The 21,452-nt window shown below is 49.7% G+C and overlaps 1 protein-coding gene across 1 annotated transcript in view; it reads left to right on the forward strand.

Annotated features, from left to right (window-relative positions):
• The window catches only part of GPR179 (G protein-coupled receptor 179), a 112,146-nt gene extending 90,906 nt beyond the window's left edge, over window positions 1-21,240 (forward strand). The window contains 3 exon segments of the mRNA XM_029572252.1: window positions 11,260-11,365; window positions 11,547-11,693; window positions 18,073-21,240. Of these exon segments, the coding sequence (XP_029428112.1) occupies window positions 11,260-11,365; window positions 11,547-11,693; window positions 18,073-21,240 (3,421 nt within the window).
• The last annotated feature ends 212 nt before the right edge of the window (window positions 21,241-21,452 follow it).

Genomic DNA, 21,452 nt, shown 5'->3' on the forward strand with positions numbered 1-21,452 from the left:
CCATTCCCTTCCTAATAATTCCTAACATTCTGCTTGCTTTTTTGACTGCTGCAGCACACTGAGCCGATGATTTCAAAGTATTATCCATTATGATGCCTAGATCTTTTTCCTGGGTGGTAGCTCCTAGAATGGAACCTAATATCGTGTAACTACAGCAAGGGTTATTTTTCCCTATATGCAACACCTTGTACTTGTCCACATTAAATTTCATCTGCCATTTGGATGCCCAGTCTTCCAATCTTGCAAGGTCCTCCTAAAATGTATCACAATCCGCTTGTGATTTAACTACTCTGAATAATTTTATATCATCCACAAATTTGATAACCTCGCTCATCGTATTCCTTTCCGGATCATTTATAAATATATTGAAAAGCACTGGTCCAAGTACAGATCCCTGAGGCACTCCACTATTTACTCTTTTCCACTGAGTATATTGTTGGGATTACTACCTGATAATCCCCTTTTCCTTAGTGTAGACAGATGGACTCAGAACAAATGGGATAGTATCCGTGTGCTAGCAGTTGGAGACTGATCTGACGTCAGCACGGGGGTGTATATATCCCCACAGGAAGCGTAGCTATTCAGTAATCTTCCTTGCAAAAGCTGTTATAGATGTGTGTACTGACGCTCAGTTAAAAAGTGAAACAGGATTCCCCTGACTGATTGATAGTAGCTGGAGACCGCCAGCATTCCCAACCGGAAGGCGAGGACACCTGGTAGAGTGTACGCTCTTATGGAAACAGATGACATGGCTTACCTTGAATCGGTGATACCCATGTATGCAGGCAGCTGGGCGGGATGCTGAGTCCATCTGTCTACACTAAGGAAAAGGGGATTATCAGGTAGTAATCCCAACATTTCCTGGCGTGTAGCCAGATGGACTCAGAACAAATGGGATGTACAAAAGCTTTACTCCCAGCCTGGGCGGGAGGCTGCCTGAGGCCCATGTAGTACCGCCCTCGCAAATGCCGAGTCCTCCCTGGCCTGGACATCCAGACGATAGAACCTGGAGAAGGTATGGAGGGAAGACCACGTCGCCGCTTTACAGATTTCCGCAGGCGATAGCATCCTGGATTCTGCCCAAGATGCTGCTTGTGCTCTGGTAGAATGAGCCTTGACTTGTAGAGGCGGAGACTTCCCGGCCTCTACGTACGCTGCTCTGACAACTTCTTTAATCCAGCGGGCGATGGTGGGCCGCGAGGCCGCTTCACCTAGCTTCTTCCCGCTGTACAGGACGAACAGATGGTCCGTCTTTCGTAGGTCTTGTGTAAGTTCCAAATATCTGGGCAGCAACCTGCCAATGTCGAGATGGCGTAATAAACGCCCTTCTTCAGATTTCTTCAGACCCGCCGTGGTAGGCAAGGATATGGTTTGATTAAGATGAAACTGTGAAACCACCTTAGGCAAAAAGGAGGGAACCGTACGAAGATGGATAGCCTCCGGAGTGATTCTGAGAAAGGGATCACGGCAGGACAATGCTTGTAGCTCTGAGATGCGGCGGACTGAACATACAGCCAGCAAGAACACCATCTTCAAGGTTAGAGAATGAAGAAACAGGCCCCGAAGGGGTCTGAAAGCGGATCCCGCGAGGAAATAAAAAACAAGGTTGAGGTTCCACAAAGGCACAGGCCACTTCAGTGGCGGACGAATATGCTTGACTCCCTGCAGGAAGCGAGAAACATCCGGGTGCTTGGCGATGGTCTTGCCATCCCTCCTGGGACCATAGCAAGACAGCGCAGCCACCTGAACCTTGATGGAGCTGAGGGAGAGACCCTTCTGAAGTCCATCCTGCAGGAAATCCAACACAATAGGGATTGTGGTTGCATGTGGATTGGTGCCGTTAGTGTCGCACCATGCTTCAAATACTCTCCAGATCCGGATGTATGTGAGGGATGTGGAAAACTTGCGAGCCCGGAGGAGGGTATCAATCACGGGCTCCGAGTAACCCCTCTTTAATCTAGCCCTCTCAAGGGCCATACCGTAAGAGAGAATTGAGCTGGATCCTCGTGAAGAATGGGACCTTGATGTAGAAGGTCCCGGAGAGGAGGCAGGGGAAGGGGCTCCCCTGCCAGTAGCCTTCTCATGTCCGCGTACCAGGGTCTTCTTGGCCAGTCTGGCGCCACTAGAAGAACTAGGCCCCGGTGTCTCTGAATCTTGCGGATGACAGCGCCTAGCAGAGGCCACGGAGGAAAGGCGTACAGTAGAGTCCCTGGAGGCCAAGGCTGAACCAGGGCATCGATTCCGTGTGAGAACGGGTCGCGCTTGTGGCTGAAGTATCTGGGTACTTGAGCGTTGGACTTGTCCGCCAGTAAATCCATGTCCGGAATTCCCCAATGATCCACAATCATCTGGAAGGCCGTGGGTGAGAGCTGCCACTCTCCCGGATTTAGGCTTTCTCTGCTGAGGAAGTCCGCCGTGATATTGTCCTTCCCGGCAATGTGGATGGCGGAGATGTCCTGAAGATTCACCTCTGCCCAAGTCATCAGAGGGGCGATCTCCAGAGATACCTGTCGGCTTCTGGTTCCGCCCTGACGGTTGATGTATGCCACCGTGGTGGCGTTGTCGGACATCACTCTGACTGCTCTGTCCTTCAGTCTGTGAGCAAATCGAAGGCATGCCAACCGGACAGCCCGGGCCTCTAGACTGTTGATGTTCCATGCTGACTCTTCTCTGTTCCCACCGCCCTTGTGCGGTGAGTTCTTCGCAGTGTGCGCCCCAGCCGCTCAGGCTGGCATCTGTGGTGAGCAAGATCCACGTGGGTGAGGACATGTCCGACCCCCTGCTCATGTGGTTGGACTGCAACCACCACCGTAACTGGGTCCGCACTCTGGCTGGTAGAGGTAGGTGCATGAAGTAGGTCCGTAGACGGGGGCTCCAGCGAGAGAGCAGGGCGTGTTGTAGAGGTCTCATATGGGCTCTCGGCCCAAGGTACCACTTCCAGAGTGGATGCCATGAGACCAAGAACCTGCAGATAATCCCGGGCTGTGGGCTGACTGGCTCCCATCAAATACTGGATATGCTGCTGAAGTTTCAACTTTCTCTTGGTTGTGAGACTGACCGTGTCTGCCCGGGTGTCGAACTGTACTCCCAGGTATTCCAGTGACTGGGAAGGCTGTAGGCAGCTCTTGCTGAGGTTGATAACCCAGCCCAGGCTTTCCAGAAGGGCTATCACTCTGTCGGTGGTCCGAAGGCTCTCCTCTCGTGATTTCGCCCTGATCAGCCAGTCGTCTACGGTATGGATGGACCAGAATTCCTTCCCGCCTGAGTGCTGCCGCTACCACTACTACCACCTTGGTGAATGTCCGTGGTGACGTTGCCAACCCGAAGGGCAGAGCCCGAAACTGGAAGTGGCGGCCTAGAACCTTGAAGCGTAGGTAGCGCTGATGATCCGGATGGATCGGGATAGGCAGGTATGCCTCCGACAGGTCTAATGCCGTGAGGAATTCTCCTGGCTGTACTGCGGCCTTGACGGAGCGTAGAGTTTCCATGCAAAACCTCGGGACCCGTAAGTATTGATTGACTAACTTGAGGTCCAGGACAGGCCGAAAGGTACCCCCTTTCTTGGGTGCCATGAAATAAATGGAATAATGGCCAGAATTCACTTCCCAGGCAGGTACTGGGATGATGGCTTTCAAGGACAGGAGCCTCGCCAGGGTAGCTTCCAATGCTGCCTTCTTGTGTATGGGACACGAAGATTCCACAAACTTGTCCGGAGGGAGATGATGAAAGTCCAGATAATATCCCTCCCGGACAACGGCGAGAACCCACTGGTCCGATGTAATCTCGACCCATCTGGGGTAGAAGAGGGTCAACCTGCCCCCTATGGCTCCGTCCCCCAGATGAATCGGCGGATTCTCATTGGGAGGCACGGCCGGGACCCGAGCCTGGGCCCGCTCCCCTCTTGCGCTGCTGGGTCCGAAAGGACCGATTCCTGGCCGGAGGACGTGGTGCTTGGTAGCGACCCCTGTAAGGAACGAAACGCTGGGAACTCCTGCCCCTGGAGGGCCTTGGAAAGGCGCGCTGGCCCCTTCGGAACCAATCTTCCGGCAATCTGGGCACTGGAGAGGCGCCCCATGCACTGGCCAGTTTATCAAGGTCGCTGCCAAATAGAAAAGAGCCCTTGAAAGGCAATCTGGTGAGGCGTGTTTTAGAAGGCGCATCAGCCGACCATCTTCGGATCCAGAGCTGCCTCCTGGCGGCTACGGAGGATGAAATCCCTTTAGCTGTTGTCCGGACCAGGTCAGATGCCGCATCCGTAAGGAACGAAAGAGCGGATTCCATGTCTGCCGCTGGAGCGTTGTTTCTAACCTGTGACAAACAGGCACGCGTCACCACCGTGCAGCAGGTGGCGATCCATAAAGATAAAGCTGCCACCTCAAAGGCCTGACGCAGAATGGCGTCCAGTCGCCGATCATGCGGCTCCCTGAGGGCCGTCCCCCCTTCAACCGGAATGGTAGTGCGTTTGACCACAGCGCTAATCAAGGCGTCCACCTGAGGGCACGCCAGCAGGTCCTGGATAGCCGGTGCCAATGGGTACATGCTCTTCAGAGCCCGATCCCCTTTGAAGGCAGCCGCTGGAGCCGCCCATTCTAAATCGATCAGTTGTTGCGCCGCCTGTAAGAATGGAAAATGGCGGGCCGTAGGACGAAGACCTTCCAGCAGGGGGTTCTGCGCAGAGGGTACCGAAGCGCTGGGACCTGTAATATCTAATTCTGCCAGACACTGAGACACCAGGTCGGAGAGATCCTCCTTAGGGAAGAACCGCCTCATGGTTCGATATGGCTCAGTCCCTGGAGGGAGGTCCCCCTCGTCCGGGAGTTCGGACTCGTCCTGTGAGACCTCCTGGTCTGAATGATCTGGGCTATCCATCGGTGGGAAGTCCCGCTCGCGATAAGGTCGTGATGGTCCAGGAACCGGATCCGCAGGAGCTGCTGCCGCAGCAGCCGCCACAGGCGCAGCCACCGCAGGAACTACAGGAACAGCAGGAACCGCAGGGCCTGGATGGGCAGCCGTTTGCATCTGTACAAAAGCATGAATTCCCTTAAAGAGATCCACCCAGGAAATGGAAGCAGCCTCTAATCGCCGGGGTACAAGCTCCCCCGGGATGCCTGATTGGTCGAGACTGCCCCCTAACTCCGGGGTAGCCCCTGGGGAACTGTCCACAAATCGTGGTTGAGACAGGTCCTGGCCCGAGGGTCGCACGGCCCCCTCACATTGGGCACACAGAGAATCTGGCTCATCCCTGCGCGTGGCCCTAAGGTGGCATGCAGAGCAGAGGCCAAGGGCTGCAATGCCTGAAGCAGGCGGCGCCGTCGCTGAAGACTCTGCAGTGTTCTGATCCATTGAACAATAGGCGCTAAATAATAATATGCGGCAGCAATAGGCGCTTAATACAACAGGCGCTCAATGAGAATATGCGGCAGCACTAGGCGCTTAATGCAACAGGCGCTCAATAATAATACGCGGCAGCAATAGGCGCTTAATACAACCGGCGCTCAAGAAAAATATGCGGCAGCAATAGGCGCTCAACAAGAATATGCGGCAGCAATAGGCGCTTAATACAACAGGCGCTCAATAATAATATGCGGCAGCAATAGGCGCTTAATGTGCATTCAATAGGCTTTCAGCAATAAGCGGTCAGCAATATGCTCACAATAGGCATTCAATAAGCTTTCAGTAATAATCGGTCAGCAATATGCTCTCAATTGGCATTCAATAAGCTTTCAGTAATAAGCGGTCAGCAAAATGCTCTCAATAGGCATTCAATAAGCTTTCAGTAATAAGCGGTCAGCAATATGCGCTCAATAGGCATTCAATAAGCTTTCAGTAATAAGCGGTCAGCAATATACGCTTAATGTGCATTCAATAAGCTTTCAGCAATAAGCGGTCAGCAATATACGGTCAGTGGCATTCAATAGTCGCTCAGCAATACACCGGAAGAAAGCCGCGCCTATTATGGGCGCGGAATACCTGAGCAAGGCCCCACAAGGGCATCCTCCACGGCGTGCCACGCCGCCGATCCTCTGTGCTTCGGAGACCCGTAGGAAGAGATGTACTCCTTACCAGCTTCGGCGCTTCCCGGCTGGAACACAGGCGGTCTCCGGCTGCGGGGGAAGGGATCACCTCACCACCGCAATTGAGGAAATGCACCCGCTACCTCGTCCACGCCGGGACCGAGGGCCTCGTATACCTCACTCGGACTGCGTCCGGGGACTGCGTCACTGCCGCGCTTCGGCAGGACCGAGGACTTTCCCACCGGGGGAGCACGGCAATCACCCCGGGAGCTCGCTGCGGGAGGAACCCTTGGGTATCTACCGCAGGAGCGCGGGGCTCTAAGTCGAATAGACAGGAAAAACAAAGTAGAATCTAGAATGATAAGAAAAGAGAAAAATTAAAGTAGTCTTGGAAAGCACGCTCAACTAGCGTGCAGGCACTCCAAACTGCTTTGGAGACGGAAATTACTGAATAGCTACGCTTCCTGTGGGGATATATACGCCCCCGTGCTGATGTCAGATCTGTCTCCAACTGCTAGCACGCGGATACTATCCCATTTGTTCTGAGTCCATCTGGCTACACGCCAGGAAATGACCATTTAATCCTACTCACTGTTTCCTGTCTTTTAGCCAGTTTGTAATCCACGAAAGGACGTCACCTCCTATCCCATGACTTTTTAGTTTTCTTAGATGCCTCTCATGAGGGATTTTGTCACATGCCTTCTGAAAATCCAAATACACTACATCTACTGGTTCACCTTGATCCACATGTTTATTAACCCCTTCAAAAAAATGAAGCAGATTTTTTTAGGCAACACTTCCCTTGGGTAAATCCATGTTGACTGTGTTCTAATAAACCATGTCTTTCTATATGCTCTACGATTTTGATCTTTAGAATAGTTTCCACTATTTTTCCCGGCACTGAAATCAGGCTCACTGGTCTATAGTTTCCTGGATCGCCCCTGGAGCCCTTTTTAAATGTTGGGGTTACATTGGCCACTCTCCAGTCTTCAGGTACAATGAATGATTTTAATGATAGGTTACAAATTTTAACTAATAGATCAGAAATTTCATATTTGAGTTCCTTAAGTACCCTAGGATGCATACCATCCGGATCAAGTGATTTGCTACTCTTTAGTTTGTCAATCTGGCCTACTACATCTTCCAGGTTCACAGTGATTTGGTGATTTCAAGGGTGATGAGTCATCTGACTCATCACCCTTGAAAACCATCTCCGGAACTGGTATCTCCCCAACATCCTCATTAATAAACATGGAAGCAAAGAATTAATTTAGCCTTCCCTAAGAGCCCCTTTAACACCTCTGTCATCTAACGGTCCAACCAATTCCCTCACAGGTTTCTTGCTTTGAATATATTTTAAAAAGTTTTTATTATGAGTTTTTGCCTCTATGGTCAACTTCATTTCAAATTCTATCCTTGACTGTCTTAACAATGTTTTACACTTAACTTGACAATACTTATACTTTATCCTATTTTCTTCAGATGGATCCTTCCAATTTTTGACCGATTTATTTTGGATAAAAGAGCCTCTTTTACCTCACCTTTTAACTATGCCGGTAATCATTTTACCTTCCTTCCACCTTTCTTAATGCGTGGAATACATCTAGACTGCGCATCTAGGATTGTATTTTTAAACAATGTCCATGCCTGTTGAACACTTAACCTATGCATCTGCACCTTTCAGTTTTGTTTGTTTTTTTTTTGTTTTTTTTAACTATTTTCCTCATTTTAACAAAGTTTCCTTATTAAAATTTAGTATTAGAGCTGTAGATTTACTTATTGACCCCCTTCCAGTTATTAGTTTAAATTTGATCATGTTATGATCACTATTATCAAGTGCCCCCACCACCGTTACCTCTCTCACCAAATCCAATGCTTCAGACATTGGGTCCCAGCGGGAAAACAAAGCTCTCTGTAAAGGTCACATATGAGCAAAAGCCCAGGGGACCAGTGGACACCATGGAGCCAAGAACCTGAAAAAATCTCAGACCCTGGGTACCTGCATAAACAAGAGATGCTGAACTTGAGACGTCAGCTTGGCAATCCATTCCTGCATGAGATACACTTTGCCGACCTGGGTATCGAATCGTGCTCCCAAGATGTCCAGGACCTGGGAAGGAATCAGGTGGCTCTTGGGATGATTGATGACCCAACCGAGAAAGCGGAGGCGATGTAACACTTTGTGGACAGCCAGCTTGCAGAGGTCTTCCGATTTTGCCCAAATGAGCCACTAGTCCAGATACGGGTGAACCAGAACCCCTTCCTATGGAGGGTTGCCGCCACCATCACCATCACCTTGGTGAAGGAATGGGGGGCGGTCAACAAACCGAACGGGAATGCTCGGAACTGATAATGCTTCCCGAGGATCATGAAGCGCAGAAACCTTTGATGATCCATGTGGATTCCAATATGCAGATATGCCTCTGTCAAATCCAGTGAAGCTAAAAAATCTCCGCTGCGCACGGCCACAATGACGGAGCGCAGAGTTTCCATACGAAAGTGTGGTACCTTGAGAGCTTTGTTCACCTTCTTCAGGTGCAGAATCGGCCAAAAAGAGCCTTCCTTTTTGGGGATCACGAAATAAATGGAGTATCTCCCAGTCCTGTACTCGTCCGGGGGGACGGAAACGATGGCCCCAAGATCTTCTAACCGGCAGAGAGTCTGACTTACTATCTGCTTTTTCACCGGGGATCCGCAGGGAGATACCAAAAACAAATCTTGCAGAGGCCAAGCAAATTCTAAAGCGTAACCATGTTCTATGATGTTTTGAACCCACTGATCCAACATTGTGACCACTCCTCGAAATACAGGGAGAGCCGACCCCCTATAACTGGGACGGAGGAATGGGCCGGCGCTATCTCATTGGGAGGACTTAGAGGCCGAGGAGCCCTGCGTGACCCCCATCGTGGGTAGATCTGAGTCTGCGAAAGGAGTGAGACCAGGCCTGGGATCTCGTCGATGGTTGTTGCTGGCCAAAGGAGGGTGTCTTGTTCTGACGAAAGCGTCGCGGACCTAAAAAATGAGAGTGGGAAGGAAAGAAATTCCTGGGGCCCTTAGGTTTGGCTTCAGGGAGCTTATGCACCTTATTGTGCCCTAAAGGACTTGATCAGCTGTTCCAGGTCTTCTCCAAAGAGGAACTTGCCCTTGAAAGGGAGTGCTCCCAGCTGAGACTTTGAAAAAACATCGGCGGACCAACTGCGGAGCCAGAGGAGCCTCCAGGCTGAAACCACGGACACCATAGTTTGGGACGAAGTACAGAGAATATCATATAAAGCATCTGCGCTATATGCCACTGCCGCCTCTAAACACTCAGCCTGCTCTGCTTCTTGAGGGGAAAGGTCCCTAGCACTGAGGAGCTGTTGAACCCACCTCAGGCTCACCTGTTGCATCAGACTGCTGCAGTCAGCCGCCCTAACACCGAATGCTGACACCTCGAAAATCCTTTTGAGATGGACCTCGAGCTTCCTGTCCTGGAGATCTTTAAGAGCCGCCACTCACACCACTGGAATAGTCGTCTGTTTGGTGACAGCCAACACCGAAGCATCCACCTTTGGAACCTTGAGAAGCTCCAAGGATTGCTCAGGCAGGGGATAGAGCTTATCAATTGCTCGCCCCACTTGCAGGCTCGCCGCCGGAGTATCCCACTCTCGGAGCATAAGTTGCTGACGTATCAGATGTAAAGGAAAAGTCCTAGCCGGACTACGAAGGCCTGCCAGGACAGGATCCACTGTGTCATGACCCGGGACCTCCAGAAGGGGTGCAATCCCTAGCTCATCTAGGACTTGTGGAACCAGCAGATTAAGATCATCCCTCTGGAACAAACGAAGCACCCTCGGGTCATCACTTTCCACCGGAACAGACTTCTCTGGTTTCTCGTCCAGATCCAACCGGGGAGGGTCTGGGGTTGGGAGGTCCTCCAGGGCCGGGAAATCCAGCGGGTCTGAAGCCTCCAAAGCTGGACCCCCCTGATCTCAGATCTTCCTAATCCTAGTAGCCCCTTGAGGATCTACCCGCTGGGGTATCTTCCGAGGAGGGGGCTCCGCAGTCTGGTGGTACGCCGCTAGGCCACCCTGCTGGGATAGGCTGTCCATATAGGCTTTGTGCATTAAGAGCACAATAGTCGGTAGAAAAAGGAGCAAGACTTGTTAAATCCCCCCCAGGGGGTCCCCAAAATGGCAGAAGAGTCTGGCAACGAGTTCCTGAGGACTGTCCGGGCTCAATTCAGAAAGTGGAGGAGGGTCCCCTCCCCCTGCTGCCTACGTTGCCGTGGCAGCAAGGGAATCCAAAATGGCCACCATTCCTGCACTCAGCAGGAATGGATCAGGCCGATTCCCCCAGACAGCGGCTTACCCGCACCGTGGGACTTCGCTGAAGGCCTCCCTGCCACGATCCCAGCTGCACTGGATGGACCCTCCTCCCCCGGGGAGAGAGCAGAAGCAGAGGCTATCTCAGGAGAGCCGTGTAGCCGTCTCCCTGCAGGCCATGCATCGCGATGCAATTGGCATGGCCAGCAAGCCAAAAGGCGCAGGAGCAAAGAAAAAATTGAAAAAAATTGCCTTCAGAGCCCAGGAGTAACGAAAGCAGCCGAGAGGTCACAAAGCCAGTGGGAAATCGCACCAAATCAAGAAATGGCTCACCGATTTTTTTTTTAAATGGCCTGCCCAGAGGAATAGGACTTATCTGGAAACAAGGGGGAGGGACCGGACCACCAGTACATACCCCTGGAATCTTGCCGGGCAGTGCCTCGCTGGGTAAATGAGCTGTTAGGACCGCCAACCCTTAGCTCTGCCTGCAACCAGGGGGGATGGTCCCACCAGGACCTGCCTACCCCCCCCCCCCCCCACCCAAGCGAGGAAAGGTACTCCTAAGCCTTCTTCTCTTGTTCCTTTGTTGTTGTTTTTTAACCCTGCTTGATCAAGTATTAGCCAGGGAAGAAAACCCCTCTCTTTTCTTTTTTTTTTTTTTGTGATTTGAGTAGTATTAGCAACTTTAGATCAGGACCCTAGGTTCTGCCACCTTCATCTGTTGGAGACAGAGAAATACTGAAGGGATGCAGGTAGCCCACCATGTTAAAGTGGGGTGGCCTTTACGTTTTTCTCTGCCTCCATCTGCTGGAAGGGAGGCAAAACCCAATAGTCTGGACTGATCCAGGTATGTACATGGAATACTGTTTTATTCTTTGATCCAGTGTTTCTCTTTATGAACATGAGACCATGACTTCTCTCTTTTGTCTTTCCTTCTCTAGGTTTATCATGGTACCTTCTCTGCACCCCGACTGGACACTATTGCTGTTCTTCATTCACAGTCACGTTACTGTCACCCTTACGTTAGCACTACTCTTCATTCCAAAGGTAGTTTCAAAACCTGTATCAACCCTCTTGCATTTCTCTCATTGAATCTTGTGCTACCCTTTCCTCGATAGCCTTTTTTAATCATTATACTTACCTCTGTCGCTGTACTTTTCATAGCATTTGGCTAGAAACTGGGAGGTTTTGAGCCCTGAGTAGTAACACCATCTATTTGTTTGTGTAGTTCCTGCATGCAGGAACACCCCTGCGGGAGGAAATTGCAGCTGAGGTGTATGAGGATGAGCTGGACCTAAGGCGCTCTGGCTCCTATCTGAACAGCAGCATCACCTCAGCATGGAGTGAACATAGTCTTGACCCAGAGGACATTCGGGTAGGTGGCACACTTAGCACCTTCATCTGATAGGAGAAACACAGCCTGAGAGCAACTTCAAATCACGCAGGCATAAGCTAAGCAGAAGAGTAGCAGGATCATTGTTAGAGCAACAGGCTGAGAACCAGGTAAGCCAAAGTTCAAATCCTGCTGCTGTTCTTGTGAGCTTAGGCAAGTCACTTCACCCTTCATTGGCTCAGGTCCAAACAAATTGTGAGCCCTCTGGGGACAGGAAAATATCTACAAATACACGAATGTAAAGAAAAATTGGTTCTTACCTGCTAATTTTCGTTCCTGTAATATCACAGATCAGTCCAGACCAGTGGGTTATGCATCCCTACCAGCAGATGGAGTCAGAACAAAAACTTTGGCCACTGCCACATAAGCGAGAGTCTCACCTGCAGTCCCTCCGTATTGGCCTGTACCCATGCCCAACAACTAACTTAACTAAGGAGCAAAGGGGGTTAGAACCCAAAACACAACAGCCAACCACTCGCCTGTACCGGAAGAATAAATACCACTAGACCTCCTCGGAACCTGCTCCATCAAGAGCATCTGCAATAGTACAAAGAAAAAAATTCTTCAGCAAAACATTACATCTCAAGGAAGTCTTTCGGAATCTGAAATGGTGGTGGGCCTCTGGACTGATCTGTGGTATTACAGGAACGAAAATTAGCAGGTAAGAACCCATTTTCCTTTCCTGAACATACCCAGATCAGTCCAGACCAGTGGGACGTACCCAAGCCACCCTAGACTGGGCGGGAACCCGAAAGACCAACGTGCAATACACTCTCACTGAAGGACGATTCATCTTGCGCCCTAACATCCAAACGATAATGCTTGGTGAAAGTGTGAAGGGATGACCAAACCGCCGCTCTGCAGATTTCCTGTGACAACAGAAGCTGACATTCAGCCCAGAACGTAGCCTGGGCCCTAGTGGAATGAGCTCTCAGACCCAAGGGGACCTGTCGCCCTCGGGCAACATAGGCCGAGCAGATAGCCTCCTTAATCCACTGCAAAATAGTAGCCTTGTCACCTTTTCAGGTCCGCCGAATAAGACAAACAGATGACCTGAACGCCAGAAGTCATTGGTAACCTCCACATAGCGCAAAAGAGCGTGACGCACATCCGAAAGATGAAGAGCCTTCTCCTGAGGGGAATCCCGGGACCTCTGCAGAAATCCCGGCAGGTCCACAGTCTGTTTGACATGAAAGGCAGACACCACCTTGGGAACGAAGGAAGGAACCGTGAACAGCAAAACTTTCATCGTAGATCCTAAGAAAAGGACCCCGACACGACAAAGCCTGCAACTCTGAAATCTGTCGAGCAGAACAAATGGCTACCAGGAAAACGGTCTTCAAGGTCAAATCTTTAACTGGAGCCCTGCGTAAAGGCTCAAAGGGAGCTCCTCAAAGCATATGAAGCACCAGGTTCAAACTCCAATCTGGACACAACAGGCAGATAGGAGGGCATAAATGTTTGACTCCCTTAAGGAACCGGGTAATATCCGGGTGAGGCATCAGCAAACGACCTTGAAACCTGCCCCGTAAGGTACCTAAGGCTGCTACCTGGACCTGAAGGGAATTGAATGTCAAACCCTTAAGCCAACCCCTGTGAAGGAAATCCAACACCTGGGGAACATCCGTCGATAACAGATCCAAGGAGCGCTGAAGGCACCATGCCTCAAAAAGCTTCCAGACTCTAACATAGGCCATAGAAGTAGCCGGTCTTTGTGCTTGAAGAAGAGTGGAAATGACCTGCTCTGAATATCCCCTCAATCGCAATCGTTGCCTCTCAAAAGCCAAGCCGCAAGATAGAAGTGATCCTCCCGATCCGAAAATATGGGCCCCTGAAGGAGCAGGCGCGGGAGACGAGCCAGTTGCTGGGAACCTTCCAGAGCTATTCGAACCAGGTCCGCGAACCATGGACGATCCGATGCCAGAAAAACCTTGCCTTGGGAGGTATCGAAAAGCGCTCCCAAGTAAACCAGCGACTGAGTTGGCTCCAAGTGACTTTTCTGGACATTTATGATCCAGCCGAGCAACTGCAAGGGAACATTTATTTATTTATTTAGGATTTTTATATACCGACATTCTCGATACAAATATCAAATCAGGTCGGTTTCCATAGAACAAAAACTGTCGCGGATAAGGCGTTACATTAAACAGTTATTCTGAACATAAGAACGTAATTAATAAGTATAAAAATAAACTGAAAAAATATAACAATATAAATATAAAGTAGACAACAATAACTCTTCCATTAACGTGAATAAAGTTATAAAAATAGCTAAAAATAAATGGTGAGTTAATTTGAGATAAACAGGTAACAGTGAATACATGGGGGGCATGAACAAGAGAAGTGCATGAGCTAATGGACTAATATATCAACAAAAGGGGTCTTTCGAAGCGAGTGGGTTATCCAGATAAGGCGTGTTCGGGCCCTGAGGAGATATGTGCGGTCATGGAACTTGTAGTGGACTATTTTGTTCTTTGACCGGTGTCAGAGTGTTCCTGCGATTCCGGAAAGGCTTGCCGAAAGAGCCACGTTTTTAGGTTTTTCTTGAAAGTTGGATGGCATGTTTCTTGTCGAAGATCCGGCAGTAATGAATTCCAAAGGGTGGGCCCGGCTGTGGAAAGTGCTTGTTTAGTTAGTGAAGTTTTGATCGGGGGGAGCATATAATGAACCTTTGTAATTATATCTAATAGGTCTTTGTGACGTGTGAAGGCGGAGTTGCGAGTTAAGATTTAGGTGAGCGATGCCCATAATATCCTTGTGAATCATTGATAAAGTCTTGAAGTTGATTCTGGCTTTTATAGGAAGCCAGTGGAGGCTGTGGAGAATAGGTGTGATGTGGGCTCTTTTGTTAGTGTTGGTGAGTAGCCTCGCCGCAGCGTTCTGCACCATCTGTAGGGGTTTTGTAGATAAGGCCGGAAGACCTAACAGTAGAGAGTTGCAGTAATCTAACTTAGACAGAATTAAAGACTGAACTACAAGACGGAAACATCACCCTCTGGACCGATATCTCGCAATCCTCCCGTGACTTTGCTCGAATCACCAGTCGTCCAGATATAGGTGAACTAGGACTCCCCCTCCTTGGGAAGGAACGCTGCTACGACCACCATGACCTTGGTGAAGGTGCGTGGAGCCGTTGCAAGGCCGACAGGAAGAGCTCGAAACTGGAAATGTTGACCCAGCACCTTAAACCGCAGATACCGCTGGTGAGGTCCAAGGACACGACAAACTCCCATTTGCACACCGTGGCCACCACCGTCCTCAAGGTCTCCATGCGAAAACAGGGGACCCAAAGACACCAATTCACCTTCTGCAAATCTAGGATGGGGCGAAAAGTGCTCTCCTTTTTGGGAACCACAAAGTACAATGAGTACCGTCCCTGGCCCTGCTCCGCTATGGGGACCGGGACAATGGCCCTGAGGTCAAGCAGTCGTTGTAGGGTCCCTTTCACTGCCTCGCGCTTGCCCCACAAAGCTACTTGGGACCTCAGAAAGGCCTCCTCAACTGGGCACGAAACTTGAGCGTAACCGTCCCTGATTACTTCCAAGACCCAGTGGTCCAAGGTAATCCTTGCCCCACTCCATGTAAAAGCTTGACAATCTGCCTCAGACAGCTTCGATGGAATGGGTGCCCCTATCTTCATTGGGAGTACTTTCCACGACCAGTGCCCTGGCCCGCGGACTCTCTACCTGGGCGACAGCCTCCACAAAAGGACTGCTGATGCCCCAGGGCTGACCTGGACCCCGAAGGAGCTGAAGGCCTATGAGAGTCCCGAAAACAAGCTCGAGGAGGAAAAACCTTCCCTGAAGGTTTCCTATCCTCTGATAACTGGCTGCCCTTTAACTCCCCAGGTAACTTTACCAACTGATCCAGATCCTCCCCGAAGAGAAACTTGCCCTTGAAGGGAAGGTTACAAAGCTGAGACTTGGAAGACAAATCTGCCGACCAATTTCGCAACCAGAGGAGTCTACGAGCCGCGACGGCGGATACCATACTACGCGTTGAGGCTCGCACCAAATCATAAGACGTCTGCGACATATACAACACCCGCCTCTGGTTGGGCAGCCTCTAAGGGCCCACCATCGCCAGCACTCGGATCCACGGATGCCTCTTGGACCCAACACAGACAGACCATCTGCATGAGGCTGGCACAAATAGCCGCCTGAAGACTCAGAACGGAAATCTCAAAAACTCGCTTGAGTTGGATCTCTAGTTTGTGGTCCTGTATGTCCTTCAATGCGGCAGCCCTGGCCATGGGAATGGTGGTCTTCTTTGTCACGGCAGACACCACCACATCTACCTTTGGCACCTTCAGGAGGTCCAAAACATCCTGCAATAGGGGGTAAATCTTCGCCATCGCTCTGCCCACTTGCAAGCCTGCATCTGGCAAGTCCCTCTCCCGGTTAACCAGTTTTTGAACCTTCTTTGGCAGCGGAAATTAGGTCATTGGTCCACGAATCCCATCCAGGACCGGGTTAACCCCTTCGCTGTCAGACTCGTCTTGAGCCACCTTGACTTCCAGAACCTCCAAGACCTGGGGGATGAGATGCCAGAGCTCCTCTTGCTTAAACAAGCACACCACCCTGGTATCATCGTCCTTGGACGATGGCAGCTTGTCCGGATCCGGGTCGTCCTGGGTCCCATCGCCCATATCATGTGGAAACCCTGGATCGATCCTGATCCAAACCTGAAACTGTGGTGCCCCCCAGCGAAGCCAGCAACCTATCTTCAACCTGGGTCCCCTGTTGGTCCTTGAATGTTGTTGAAGATCAGAGGGCCCCCTGGATGCTTGCTTAGCCTGAGGTTATGATGTAATGTCCGGCCGTGCTGCTCTTTTCAACGCTGTCTTCTTCCTAGTCAGGAAAGCCTGGTGAAGCAGCAGCACAAACTCCAGGCAAAACTCCCCTGGGTCCTCACCCCCATCCCAGCTGAGAGGTCCGATAGTCCAGAGTCATCCCCAAAGGAGAAAACCTGCACAGGGGATAGAATGGGAGATGCCTCCTTGTCCCTCAATATCTGACGAAGGGGGAGGGGGGGGCATTGGCGGAGGAACGTAGACCTTACCTGATAGGCCTCTCTCCCATGAAGTTCCTTTCTACCCTGTGCTACAGGCAGAACAGAGGGAATCCACATCTAGGGCCTGTCCTGTCGCGCCACATGCGCAGGCCGCCATTTTAACTCGGGGCACCACGGGCCGGCCCGTGCAACCACGCAGTTGTCGGCAAAGAAAACAAAAACTGAGCCAGGAAACCTCTGTGCAGCAAAGCTAAAAATAAGCCTCTCCCTGCAAGGCAAAGCTCAGAATCTAGAGGCCGGCCGGCGAGAGACGTACAAAGAAAATAACATGCGTGAAGGCTTCCCCCCACCGGTCGACCTACCTGCAGCCCCGGGACATCGACGAGACCCCGGATGTCTAGCTCCCCCCCTCTCCACTGGGCCCGTCCCCCAAACAGACTCCGCTTACCTTGAGGAGAATCCTCTGCTGCTTTTTTATTTTTTTTAAACTTTAGTCAGATACCCTAGGAGTCTGAGGGAAACCGAGGACAGGGAGCCTCTTCAGTGGTTGAGGGAACCAGGAGCACCTGGTTGTCGAAGCCACTGGAGCTTTGCGGATGAGACTCAGGCAGGGGTGTCCAAATCCCTGGTCTCCCATCTTCCAACACCTCAGGGAGCAATACCACTAGCCCTGTTTTTTTTTTTTGTTTTTTTTTTGTTTTTTTTTTATTAACAAAGACTGCAGGATTGCACCTCTACCATCTGCTGGAGTTAGAGAAATACTGAGGGACTGCAGGTGGCACTCTCGGGTATGTAGCAGTGCCCAAAGGTTTTGTTCTCTGACTTAGTCTGCTGGTAGGGATGCATAACCCACTGGACTGGACTGATCTGGGTATGTTCAGGAACTCACCTTTAGCTCTGATTTGTAAAAGGTGCATAATAAAATACAAATGAAAAAAAAAAAGATGAAAAGAACAGGTCTTCACAAAGCAAGAACCACCCTTAATCCTTTTTTTTTTTTTAATAATTTTATTAGGGAAATAAAATAAAACAGTTATTTGACTATATAATTATCTTAAGCTGTCCCACATGAATCATCCCTAAATCTGATCTTCTACCTCCCCAGTCTTCACTAGCACTAATCAGATAAGTCTTTAACAGCCTCATAAATCAGCCAGCAGGTTAAAGGGGTCTGTAGCAAGTGAGCTCCTGCATGGGAAAGGCTCAGAGAGTTCCCATTCCTTGCATATTCACCAAATGTATCACATATTCAATAGTTACCATTTGTACAGACAAAAGATCTCTCAATATTTGAGTCTTACATACAATTTGAGAAATTAGATTTCCTCTTATCTGTCTTTATATATAGGATGAATTAAAAAAACTGTATGCGCAACTGGAAGTCCACAAAACCAAGAGAATGACTGCCAGTAATCCCCACCTTCAGAAGAAGAGGAGCTCACGGAGGGGCCTGGGTCGCTCCATCATGAGACGCATCACAGAAATCCCAGAATCTGTCAGCAGGCAGTGCAGCCGCGAGGAGAGAGAAGGGTCTGCAGGAAGTGGGAGGGGAAGCTACCCTGGCTCCTACAAAAAGAAGCCGTTTGATTGCAGCAGCTCCAGCATGAAGATGAAAGAAGAGACCCTGAAGTACAAGATGTTCTCACTCAGGAAATCTCACAGTACATATGACCATGTGAGGGACCAGGAGAATGTGCCAGCCTCGCCCCCTCCCTGCCTAGAGAGTTCCTCTAGAGATATCTCCCTTAGGGACTCTCTGATGAGAAAAAAACTGGCAAAGAAAGCCTCTGAGAAATCCAACAGTGATTCATTAGAAGATGGTCCCCTGGTGTACAAGTCAGCCAGCGCTCACAATCTCTTAACAGACAAGAAGCCTTTTCACCCAAAGCCATATACTCTGCAGAAATCACTCAGTGTCATTAGCAGTGCCAAGGAAAAGGCAGTGCTCTTAACCAATAAATTGTCCAATGTAGAAGATTGCTCTAAGCATGCAAAGGAAGAGGAGCACAGAAAAACAGCAGATGGAGAAACTGCTAGTCCCACCGTGCCATTAGCAGTAAGTGAGGGGAGTCACGAAGAGGAGGGCCAAGCATCCGAAACAGTGAAGCAGCAGCAGACCAGTCAACTTCATGAAGAAGCTACAAGTTCTCTCCTGAAAGATCTCTTTGACAAGGCTGAAGTTTGCCCATGGGAAGTACAGGACCTTCCAGCCACATCCTTGGAACCCAAGGTCCATAAGCACGTCACTTATGCACCAATCACGTGCCACGCTGCCAACCATTCCCAGCAGTTAGGGAAGCTGCAGTTGCTCTGGCAGCCAAACATACACCACAGCAGAAACGACCCAGGGCCCAGGGGATATCCAGCACCATCACACCCAGAGGATACGGCTTCACCTTCCAAGCACTCTAAAGAAGTTTGCTTAGAAGAAACTAAAGAACTTTCAAGCAAGACTAAAAACATGGAGCTACACGACAGTTCCAAACCAGAACTGAAAAGAGAGGACTATATAGACCTCCTGCAGTGTTCTTCTCCATATTCTATAAAAGTCACCCCAGGTACAGCATACTCTGTTCCTGTGGTGCAAGGCATTCCCATCTCACCTCCCAACCATGATAAATCCAATCCAGCAAATACTTCAACAAAAACCCAAAGTTGTAAAAAGCCCTCTCATAAAAACACCCTCAAAAGTTTAGTGTTAGTGATGCGAGCATTTAAAGGCACCCCCCTAGGGAAGGGCAGCTTCAATGACAAAGAAAGGAAAGGAAATGAAGGAAGGGAAGGGAACTGTAACACAAACACAGGCACTAGAAATGAGGGGGCCAAGAGGCTGGACACAGAAATAGCTCCCAGTGCCGAGGCAGAGCAAAAGCCCATGGGCAGAAATTCCAAACAAACAAGCAGTGAACTACTAGCACTCTGCCCTCAAGAGACTGAAGAGATAAAGCAGCAGAAGTCTAATATGTGTGGGGGCTTCCCTTGGGCAGCAAACATAAAAGCAGATGTCAGTTCCAATGTGCCTTCCCATGGCAAGGTGGGCAGGAAAGCAGAACGAGCTGACTCAGCAGACACTGAACTAGGAAAGAAGAGCTTCAGCAGCTATCAAGAAACAATCTGCCCTTGGGAAAGCACAGCCCCCACAAGCCAATCCAGTGTTTTCCCAAGGAAAGCAGACAGCATCGACACCAACAGGGATAAGATCTGTCCCTGGGAAAGCATGGAAATCAAGGAACCATTAGGGCGACTGAGCAAATCTGCAAGTAGAGCTTCCACAGAAGCTTACAAAACTTCAAAAAAATTAGACAGCATGGACAAGAGAGATAAGATTTGCCCCTGGGAAACTACTGAAGAGGATGAGCATGATCAAGCAGATGTGGATCCATGGGAGAGTAGGAAAGCTCTAGGAGATGAAGAAAAAACAAAAAATATGCATAGAGAAGGTGCTTCTCATGGTACAAACAAGAAAAGCACAGAAAGAATTGTGTCAATAGAGCAGGAAGAAGATAGAGCTCCCAGGAGAATGGACAGTATCACCAGTCAATGGGAAAGCATCAGCCCCTGGGAAAACATGGACTCTCAGCCATCTCTCGAGGCACTAAGCAAATTTGGAAGCACTTTTCACCAAGGCAAAAATATTTCCAGAAAATCAGAAAGCACAGACAGTAAAAAGGATGAAATTTGTCCTTGGGAAAGCATGCACCTGTCAGGAACACTGAGTAAATCTGCCAGTGAGATCTTGGCTGAATGCACAAGTATTTCCAAGAAATCAAACAGTGTTGATAGCAAACAAGATGAGTTTTGCCCCTGGAAATCTGTAGAGACAGAGATCAGTGTCCAAAAGGAAATGTATTCTAGGGAGGGGGAAGAGAGACTTCCTAGAAAAGCTGAAGCACAGACTATGGGTGTAATCAGCAAATTCACCTGCAAGCTCCCACCACCCAGCAAATTACAGAAGTCAAGAAGCAAACACGAGAATATAAATCCTTGGGAAAATGAAAATTTAAAACCACTTACAAAAACAATGAGTAAAAGTGAGGGAAGAATGGGTGATCTTTATCCAAGTGCAGATCATGCCAAGCGTCTTGTAAGAAAATGGAACCATTCCTTACATAGAAAAAGTACTGATCTACATCCCTGGAAATCAGAAGAAGATACAATCATAATAAAAAGGACAAGAGTGTGTCCTGAGGCAGGCCCAGAACTATCATCTTCCATACAAACAGAAAATAAGGCCAAGGATCAGATACTTGATACTAACAGTCAGGTTAAATGTCAAACAAAAGTAGAGCACACAAAGACAGCATTCTGCCCTTGGAAAGTGGAAGAGGACATTAGAAAGGCCAAACAGGACTGGAGAGAACTCAGCAAATGTTTAGAAGTGTGCCCCTGGGAGGCAGATGTAGCTTCTGCTAGCAGCGCTGCTAGTCAGAGCAAAGCAGCTGCGACTCCAGGAGATGGCACCAACATCCCCAAGCCAACAGTAAGGCCAGAAGTCTGCCCTTGGGACTTTGAGTAACACTGAAGTTGAGAATTGGAAGAGTAAGACCTCAGAGTAGCAACCATTTCCCCTGTGGATTAAGAAAGTGGCCCAGAACTCCTTGGCTCCAATTAAGAAGCCCAGATCTGCAAATGGCTTGTAAAAGGCAAGGTAGAGCAGGCTTCCTTGCAGACATGCTTTGTGCAACTCTGCATCTGGAGGTCGTCAGAGGAACTGAGCATCTAGCTTTC

Source organism: Rhinatrema bivittatum, chromosome 12 (genome assembly GCF_901001135.1).
Source record: "Rhinatrema bivittatum chromosome 12, aRhiBiv1.1, whole genome shotgun sequence".
NCBI lineage: Eukaryota > Metazoa > Chordata > Amphibia > Gymnophiona > Rhinatrematidae > Rhinatrema > Rhinatrema bivittatum.